We start from the raw sequence: 9,745 nt of genomic DNA, 5'->3' as shown, positions 1-9,745 counted from the left end.
GGTTGGTTCTAGTCTAATACCTTACTATAGTTTTAAAGGTTGAATCCACCCAAATACTAATTTCTTCCAAGTACTTGTGGTTTTAAATACTTATTCAATTCAAATACTTCTTGCAATCCAGCTTGGTTGCCAAGACTTACAATTTGTGTAGTTTGCAGAATTAGCTAATTACATTCAGGGGGAAAATAAACTAAATGTACAGTTAAGACTTCCATGTGAAAAGTGCCCTAAGAGATAAACAGAGACCTCTGTTATCATTTGGGGTGATAGCAATCAATCTGACTTGACTAGATCACAAACAGATATTTTGAAATCATAGAAAGAGGCAAGACATAAGGATGAGTTTGGTCGCAGATTGAAGATGTGCACACATGGATTTCCTCCCCTCCAATCAGATTGCTTGGTCGGACCTAACTGTTGTATAATATCTCATAATACATGAAACATAAGGACAAGCAAATTGAAGGTGATGTTTATGCTTTATTGGAAGTAGTATCACCACACATACATCCTAAAAAAACTAACTAGGCAGGTAAGACAATATGTTGTATTCTGTAAATATACTGAAAATTTAATGGAAAAACTGGAATGAGAAAGAAATAAACTTTAAGGAAACTTTTTTATAGCAGACAGTGGTTTTAAAAAGTGGAAGGCAAGTGCAACTGGACTTTTTTTTTTTTTACATCAACTTAATCTAATCTATTACTTTATAATGAGTAAACATTCATACAAAAGATGAATTACAATGATCAGCAAAGTGAAAAGTGAAAGACACCATATACTTGATAAAGAGACTCAGTCAGTGTGATTTTCAGACCCCAGAGTATTTCAACATTTTGTACCTGAGTAGAATTCAGATTGTTTTTCTGCTTCTTTGGGACAGACAAATTCACATTACAAGTAAAGTGCAAGAAAGAAGATGTTCAACTGTACAGAAACGGTACATGTTGGAGCTCAGGAATGAAGAAAACAATACAAAACAATAGCAGATAACACTAGCAAAAACAAACCTGCACACTTATTTTGTGGCACTATAAATCTTAACATCAGTGCTCATGAAAAGGCACATCTCCTCTGCATAAATATGTGTAAAATACAGATTATAGCACACATTCATACGGCTTCAATACTGTCAATTTATCATGATTGTAAACTTCACCTGATGGATCTGATGAAAACAAACAACTCTTTCATCCGGTCTTTATTGCCTCTGGCTGCGCTCCTGTTTGAAGGCGATGATGAACTTCCATGCCTCAACGTACTGGGAAAGACAGATCTCAACTGGGAAGAGCTCCTCCACCTCAGGGGGGGCATCCAGGTCTTTGTGCTCCATGTAAGACACCAGTGTGACTTTCAGGCTTTTGAGAGAGAGAGAGAGAGAGACACACACACACACACACACACACACACACACACACACACACACACACACACACCAGTCTGAATAAATAAAAGTATGTAGCTAAACTTGATAGCACAATATTTCTTTAAGCATAGTGATTCAACTTCATGGGTTGTTACCAACCTCAATAAAATAAAATGGAAATAAACTTTTGTCTCTTCCTGGAAAACAACTGCAATATGTAGAGCTGACTCTGACCAAAGTTAACTTCAGGTTTGTTTGCATGCAACTCTAAATCCAGCCAAGGTGACTCAAATTTGGAAAGAAACAACATCCACTTTGTTTAAACTAAGAGCGGCACGCAATCTTTTTTTGTTTTCCTCCCTCTTATTTTTCTGTCTTTTATTTTGAATGATCTAAGCTTTATTTTTTTCAGGTTGATACATGTTTTTTGTTTCTCCCTGAACATGTTTACATGCTTATGTTCAAAAACTGTTTATTTTTCTCATACTATGCTGAAACACCTATATCCACCCTCTGTCTGAAACACTTTTAGCACCTGTCTCTTTGAGCCCTCCTCCTAAAAAATGCCAGTCTACTCTAATTGGTCAGAATTTCTGTGTTTTCTACTGTGAAAAATAACTAATAAAAGCTTCCAAACCAAAATCTTCACAACTGGACATGTTTCAGCAGGACTATGATCTAAAATTGGGGAGAAATTAATAACATCAGCAACCAAGATTACATGCTTCTCTGATGTTAGCATGTAGCTACATGCTGCAGTGTGCATACACATGCAGTAGCTTGCCTGAAGCACATAACAGCCTGAAGAAATAAATCAATCTGACATTAGTTTGTCTTGAAAGTAGATAAAACAGTTGGAAACAGAGTATTCAGAAGCGTCTGAAGCCGGAGGTTTTCCCCTCAGGAATTACTTTTACATAAGTTTATCTCATTATCTGAAACTATGGCTGCAATTAAAACAAACATCTGACATTGTAGCATTATAGTTATGACAGAAAATAACAAAAAGCATTACATGTCCCCTTTAAGAATGTTATGCATTAGCAAATGGTTAGAAAACCACAAATAATCATTAACTTTTATTTCATTACCTCCAGTCAGGCCTGTAGGTATCAGGTGCATTGGGCTTTTTAAGCACCAGCACCAGGAACTCGTGCATCTCCAGAAGGAAACTGTCAGCGCTGATCTTAGAAAAGAAGCCAATCAGCAGCCTGTGATCGTCCTCGCTCAGGGCCTGTTTGTATTTCTCTGAGACTTCCACAAATGGATCCTGAAGGACATAGGGAACACATTGAATACACAAATAATAATAATGATAGTAATACTATTTCCACCCTACTGTTAGCATCGTGTGATGCCCTACCCTCTTGAGCCGCAGCATATTTTCTGATTTGAGTGAGGCCAGCAGCTGCCACAGAGCCACACAATGCTTTAGACAGCACATGCTCATAGCCTGTGAACAAAACAAGGAGAACGTTAGGTTTTTCTCATTAAAATGACCCACACTACAATTAAAATCATGCTAATTTAGATCCAATACTCTGAGAGTGCCAGTATGGCATAATAGCACCGACAGTCAGACAGAAACATAAATTTGCTCTTAGGGGCAGATATTGTAAATTGTTTGTATGCAAAGTAACACAGTCTGTGGAAGCAAGAGAACCTGCAACAGGATTAAATAAGCGCTGTCCCAGATAGGCTGACCTTGAGGATATGTGGAGCCATCTGGTTTCCCATCTGCAGCACCTCCTCCAGGTAGCAGGACAGCTGCATGTGCGGCTCTCCCCCGGTCATGGCGAGGAAACCAAGGGCCACCTCCAGTGTGGACAAGGCCTCACACACCTCACTGTAGGAGTGCAGCTCCCCAGCCACGGCACACAAGGTGAGAGTCTGAAGAGGCTCCTGTCGGCACACAGACACAGATCGAATCATTTTTACAGCAACACACTCAGTTTGCCACACACTGTACTGTGTTTCACTACTTACCTGCTGGACTTTTGCTTTTATATCCTTTAGGATAATCTCATAGTTGCGGTCATGTCTGTTCACTAGCGTTGGAATGCCCTGTGGAAAAGAGACAAGAACAAAAGGAATATGGTATTTTACCTATGTAAAAAAACCAAAAAAAAACAGGTGTCGTCTGTGCTTTGCTTTCCAGTTGCTCACATTAAGAGTGATGAGAGGTTTGCCCAGTAAGAAGCGGGAGACAATCTGTTGCTGGATTTTGGGCAAGTCGTACTCATGAAGGGTCTCCTGGCCTCTCTCAATGCTGTACTGGGTGTTGGACAGAACCAGCGGCATCAGGTCCCTTTCCAGCTCATACCGAATCACATGCAGGTCAGTCAGATCTGCAGGGCTCACTTTGTAGCTGAGGGAGGGACAAACACATCAGCAAATCTGCAAACATGCTTTTTTTTTTAACCCTTTTTTAGATACAAGTTGGTGTAAAAAAGTTATCTTTTGACCCTTCTCTCTGGTTTGCATTCAGCGAAGTAGTTCATCCACTGTGTTCTTACAGCTAGACGTGCATGTGAGAAAAATGTGACATGAGCGCCCCCACCTGGTCTCCTCTCCAGTGTGCTTATCCACACAGTAGACCAGGTCATTGTGCAGGGCGATGAGGTAGCTGACAAGGGCTGTAGAGCACAGGCCTGGGCCTTGTCGCCGTGCTAGCAGCACCTTGAAGTCACTGTCGAGGTCCAGGTCCTTCTGGCAGAACTCAGCTGGGATCTTGATCTCACCTAAACAACAATATTTCAGTTCAAGTCCGATCACAACGTTGGACAGGACGGTGTGAGTGTAACTGAGTGTGTGTTTGTATTTACCGTTTGTTGCCAAAGACACTCTGAGCTGATTCCAGGTTGTCAGGAAGATTTTGATGTATTTATCATACCATGTTTTCAGCGAAACTGCACACAGGAGGAAAACAAAATTTCACCCCAAGTGCACACGTCGACCAGAGACACGACGCATTACAGTGGATAGACTAACTGTAGCAGTTAAAGGCATCTCACGTGTGGAAGAGATTTAGCTCTTTTAAGAATACTCAATCACTGTCTCCTCCCAGGTTAAAACAAGTCATTCTTTGGCAGGCAGGTTTCTTTACTGCATATTGCCAGCTATTTTACTATGACATTTCCGAGAAAGGGGTAATTAGGAGCTGCGTGGAACTTTGTATCTCTTGTGTAAGTGAGTCATACAGAGTGAAAAACTTGGCGTAGACAGTTAGTTTCATTACCTGCTTTCTGACTGTTGAGGAATTCAGAAATGGTGCCACAAGTCAGCTCGGTGACATTTTGGAACTTCTTGACCAGAGCTCTCTGAAGGGTGAGGATGTCAGGAAGGTGCTTCACCAGTCGCAGCTCTGCTTCCTAAAAATAAATACATATGCCTCAGTTGTGTGTTCAGATGCTCTTCATGAACTGGTTAAGCATGTCAAGATTGAAGAAGCCACAATTTATTAAAATATGTTGTGTGATGGAGCCAGTCTTGCCATATCAGATTCCATAAATGTGTATCTGTATATATTTATACAAGGACAGTTTTTTTGGCATACAAAATTACATTCTGGTAATTGTGGAGCCTAGAGGTTGACAGATTATCATTATTTTAATGATCGCTGATAAAATGAATAAATAAAAAAGTGCAAAGAAAGTGTCAGCATGGGAGGAACTTTGACTTTTTAAAATCCCAGGGAGCTATTTTTATTTATTCATTTTTTATTTAAATTTTAAATTTTGACTTAATTAAAAAAAAGTTACTGGGAACTTGCTGTATATGAAGTTCAAAGTTTCTGTTTTGATTAAGCATTTATTATAGGCATTTATACAAAGTTTTGTGTTGGAGTTTGTTATATTCCAAATTCATAATATTGACCGATAGATTTTCATTTTTATTGTTTATGCATATCAGTTGCAAATATTGATTATCGGTCTCATTAATTACTAATAATCAGTTTCAGTATCGACCCTGAAAAACCAGTATTGGTCAACCCCTGGTGGAGCCTTCAATCAACAAATTCAACACTTTTTAAGGCCACATCCAGTGTGATGTGAGCATGATAGACATTTTGTGTATGCACTTGGATTCCACTAATGATTTCAGACTTTATTAATTGTTTTGGTTTTTTAAAAATCTTGTGATTTTCTTAAAAACACATTAACACAATATACAGACTTATCCAGAAGTAATCACTCTCAAACATCACTTATGACCCAGTAGAAGTGTGTGATGGTGTATTTATCTGCCCTCTGCTTCTAAGTTTTTTATTTTGCTGTGTTTGGGAAAAATAGCAATATTGTATCAATACATGGACATCGTGAACGGATTTTTTAATCATAAAAACTATCAATATTGGAAATCCAAATTAAAGTTTTAGTAGCCTACTCAACTTCTAGAACTTCTGGTGATTCCCACCAGTAGTCAGGTCTTCATAAAAAAGGTAGTGACCAGCTGCCAGATTGTAAGCAACATGTATCCAACAGGAAGCTATGAAAATTGTGGCCATAGCAAAAAAAAAAGACAAAAAAAAGAAAAGAAAAAAAAAAGAAGACATAAATAAAGCATGGAAAAAGCTAAAAGTACAAAGCTTGTTCCAAAGCAGGAGTGAAGCTGGGGTTGGCTTTCACTTTCAAGCACTGAAGGAAAGGATGAAGAACATATGTATACAAAAAAAAAAACATACAAAAATGTAATGTTCCTACAACATCATGTTGTTGTATTGCCTTCTATGGTCTTTTGCTTTGTTGGGTCAAAACACTTTGTAAATTCTGTCTTTAAAGATGCTACACCTCCTTCATCTTTTTTCCCAAGTGCTCGATTGATGATGTATTATTATTATTGTTATTATTTTATTTTATTAAAAGTCGACCTGCATATTGGGTCAGTGCTTTCTTACCCTATGCAGAAATCTCCAGAGCACCGGCAGGGTGTCTTTGCCATCATTCTGCTCCACAATGTGCGTTAGGCTCAGCAGAGTAACTTTCTCCCTGCAGCTCCACACAGCAGACCCATGGATCAGAGAATTTTGGGGAACTGAGGCCAAGAAGTGACGAGGATCTCCGAACATGAGCTTCATGATTGGATTGGCAGAAATGCGAGAGTCAGCCCTGATGAAAGCATTCACCTCCTTCAGCTGTTTTTCCAAGTGCTGCGTGGAGGAAGTAACAGAAGACAATGTGTTATATGCAGATCTGTAACAAACAGGAAGGATCATTACTGAAATTAGAAAATGAGCTGTATTTGTTCCCTTTAGGAAAAAAAAGACACCCTGCTGGAGATTTCTGTATAGGGTAAGTAAACACTGACCCAACGTGCAAGTCCACTTTCAAAAGGTGGCAAAAGAATCCCATATCATTCATTCCCTTTAGGAACAAATCCAGTATATCAATACCTTCAACTGCGGTGTGATGATGCTGTTGCTCACTTCCATCTCCCATCCATTTCTATGTTCTTTGGTGGAGAGCACATTGTCATAAGGAACGGGCCCTGAAAGGAAAGACGAGTTGTGTTTAATAGTAGAAGATAATCCAGTGAATCTCGTGTTTGAGTAGGCAGGTCTTAAAGCGACTAAACATTTGGCATCACATCACCACATGATCCTAGTTCATATGGAAAGCCAGAAGTAGCATTGCAAAGGGCAATCCTGACCAACGAATTCTGTTTGTTTGTTGACTTAAGTGACTTAAAATAACTCCACATATACATTTGTAACATCCCGTTTGTACAGAAATTGCAAAATGAACACCACACACTGTCTGACCACTAGAGGGCACCCTTTCCCCCACTTTCCTATCTCCTGTCACTGTCTTGCAGCCTACAAATTTACAGCAACATGTTGGAAGATAGGTAGGTTTGTTGTTCCTCACATTTTTGTTGCTGTTTGGGCACCATGAGGCTGCTGATGAGCAGGTGAACAGCGCTGACTGTGTCGTCCGTGCCTTTACCCAGGGATCTGATAAGATGTACTATGTCCTTTTGCAGGTGCGCAAGTAGAAAAGCACCTGGCTCAGGGACTAGAGGGTTGATGATGGCAGAGATTGACTAGAAACACAAATAAAATGGATGAGTGATCTGATGTCCCCCTTCATAAACACCAACAGAAGGATGTCAACAGTGCTACAACACTAGAACATTAGTATGTATTGTTTGTGAGCATTTTTTTTTGTTTACCTGCACCTGTAAAAACTAAGGAATATATTGCTTGGAGAAAGGATTTCCATTAGCACTGTTTTCATTTGTTAAGCTACCTCTGGTTGATTGCAGGCGCCGAGCAGCATGGCCATGTGAGTGAGCATGCGGATCATGGTGAAGGGAACTGGAGAAATGTTCTTTGTGTCAAGCATGTCAGGATTGTCCCTGCGAATGGGGTCACCGAGAATGTGGCCTGTCTGAGTGCGGTCACCCCTGTGAAAAGATAATGAATAAATATAAATTAAAACAAATGAAAAATAACTAAACTTAGTTCTATGTTACATTTTTTTGCCAAATTAACTCATAAACCACTTACTGCAGCTGAACAGCTTGAAATCCCTGCACAGGCCTGTGGTCGACACCTCCTATCTCCACACCACAGTCCACACAGTGACTTTTTTCCATGGGCTGGCCACACTGGTGAAAAAGATGCAAGAAAATTCAACAATACTAAAAATAAGTGCCTCATTACAAGCTTAGAATGAGTCCCACTGAACAAATCATACCTCTCCAATGGTGCAGGGGTGACCATTTGGACAATCTATGATAAGAGTAAATATAGAATTACTATAGAAGTCTTGAAATCTTCACCGATATTTCAGATTTAGAAGTAATTTCTTTTGGTGTGTGTACTTACGATACCACAGCAACGGTCCCATAGCTTGTTGAGCCACTGCTAACATGTCCTCTGGCATGCTTGGCAAGAAGGCGGCCTGTGCCAACAGATAAAAACATCTCATCCACTTCAAAGACAAGGAGGCCTAGTTTCCAACACTGAAAGCAGCTCACAATACACAAACCTGCATGTTGGCAGGATCCATTGCCAGCTGCTGCAGGGGAGCTATGATCCCCTGGTTCCCACAGAGCAAGACAGCAGCCAGGTGAAGAGTTAAATCCACCAGCACATTATGGGCACCAGAGGCACCCGGACGAACACTCAGTGGCCCAAGTTGGTTGGTCACCAGACCCCTGGCAAAGGCCTTCATCTGTGGGTTGGCAAGGAATTTGGAGTTCTGGATGTAGGTCTTTAGGGCATCCAATTGCTGTTGGCACAAACATACATAATATAATGTAAACTGTATATGACAAATATTGTCTTGTAAATAAGATATTTACTTGTAAAAAAAATGTCTGGTAAATTTTAGTTGCAAGTTAGATAAACTCACAAGTTTTAGAACTGCTCTTTTGCAGTCATTTGTACAAATGGTTGTAAACAAATATGACAGATTATATCAGAGCAGCTCTTCGGTCTTATTGTAAGAATCTACCTCAGGCTTGGGATGGAAGCTGACAGTGGCCTCTCTGTAGAGAGTGGTGACTTCTCTGTACAGTGCCAAGAGGAGATAAACTGTTGTACACTGTGGTAAGCATCTGCACCCCTGTAAAGAAGAACAGCAACAAACACACATAAACATATTTCCACAAAGAGTCCTCACCTGGTGCTCAGTTACTAACAACAAGGTGACGTAACAGTACCTCACAAGTCTCGTCCAGTCCGTCCACTTTTCCCTCCATAACTGCTTTTGCAACAGCATTTCTGATGGTCTTGTAGTCTTCCCCGCACACAAGATACTGGTCTACTGGGGTGGCTTCTTCACTCTGAGCATTATAAAAATGAAACCACACTATTTAGTTACTCCTAGCATTACATTTAGACAACCTCGACCTTCATTTTTCATTTGCAAACTAGCATTGAAAATCACAATGTGGGTAACTGAACCTTTTGCAGCACTTCCTCAGGGAAGAGCCAGCGCATTTCATCCACTTTGAGGAGTTTCAACACAAACTCCACTCCATGTTGGCTGCAGATCTTGCGGATCAAGAAGACACGATACCAGTCGTTTCCACTGCGCCTACACAAGTTCACCACGCTGGTCAGGAAGGCTGTGGTTCCACTTTGACCAGTCTCCTGTGCCTCTGCTTTGATTAAAATGAAAAAGAAGAATGACATTTTGGTGAAATGACAACGTCTCAGAACACATACAACACAAACACACAATGATCCAATGATATTTGTCTGATTGATATTCATTCGTAGGGTAGGTAGGTTTTTTTTGGGGTTTTTTTAAATCATGAGCATCATTCCATGCCAGGGACAGGGTGAGAGTCCGCCTGCATACTAAAAGTGACAGGTCTAACTTTAAGCATCACATGGCTAACATCTCCAAACAGTTATCGTGTTTAACT

General features: G+C 40.2%; 1 protein-coding gene across 1 annotated transcript in view; it reads right to left on the bottom strand.

The window, feature by feature from the left end:
* Positions 1 to 460: 460 nt before the first annotated feature.
* rnf213a (ring finger protein 213a) overlaps positions 461 to 9,745 on the bottom strand; it is a 37,962-nt gene continuing 28,677 nt past the window's right edge. The window contains exons 51-70 of the mRNA XM_042504301.1: positions 9,279 to 9,478; positions 9,035 to 9,157; positions 8,827 to 8,937; positions 8,359 to 8,601; positions 8,196 to 8,271; positions 8,065 to 8,099; positions 7,875 to 7,975; positions 7,615 to 7,771; positions 7,234 to 7,408; positions 6,759 to 6,853; positions 6,264 to 6,515; positions 4,605 to 4,737; positions 4,192 to 4,275; positions 3,927 to 4,107; positions 3,533 to 3,734; positions 3,353 to 3,430; positions 3,071 to 3,268; positions 2,730 to 2,819; positions 2,458 to 2,636; positions 461 to 1,358 (exon numbers count right to left, since the gene is read on the bottom strand). Of these exons, the coding sequence (XP_042360235.1) occupies positions 1,202 to 1,358; positions 2,458 to 2,636; positions 2,730 to 2,819; positions 3,071 to 3,268; positions 3,353 to 3,430; positions 3,533 to 3,734; positions 3,927 to 4,107; positions 4,192 to 4,275; positions 4,605 to 4,737; positions 6,264 to 6,515; positions 6,759 to 6,853; positions 7,234 to 7,408; positions 7,615 to 7,771; positions 7,875 to 7,975; positions 8,065 to 8,099; positions 8,196 to 8,271; positions 8,359 to 8,601; positions 8,827 to 8,937; positions 9,035 to 9,157; positions 9,279 to 9,478 (2,870 nt within the window). The 3' untranslated portion in view covers positions 461 to 1,201. The remainder of the gene's footprint in view (positions 1,359 to 2,457; positions 2,637 to 2,729; positions 2,820 to 3,070; positions 3,269 to 3,352; positions 3,431 to 3,532; positions 3,735 to 3,926; positions 4,108 to 4,191; positions 4,276 to 4,604; positions 4,738 to 6,263; positions 6,516 to 6,758; positions 6,854 to 7,233; positions 7,409 to 7,614; positions 7,772 to 7,874; positions 7,976 to 8,064; positions 8,100 to 8,195; positions 8,272 to 8,358; positions 8,602 to 8,826; positions 8,938 to 9,034; positions 9,158 to 9,278; positions 9,479 to 9,745) is intronic.

Source organism: Plectropomus leopardus, chromosome 17 (genome assembly GCF_008729295.1).
Source record: "Plectropomus leopardus isolate mb chromosome 17, YSFRI_Pleo_2.0, whole genome shotgun sequence".
Lineage (NCBI taxonomy): Eukaryota > Metazoa > Chordata > Actinopteri > Perciformes > Serranidae > Plectropomus > Plectropomus leopardus.
The sequence above is the reverse complement of the archived record's forward strand: the minus strand, read 5'-3'. Positions and strand labels throughout refer to the sequence as shown.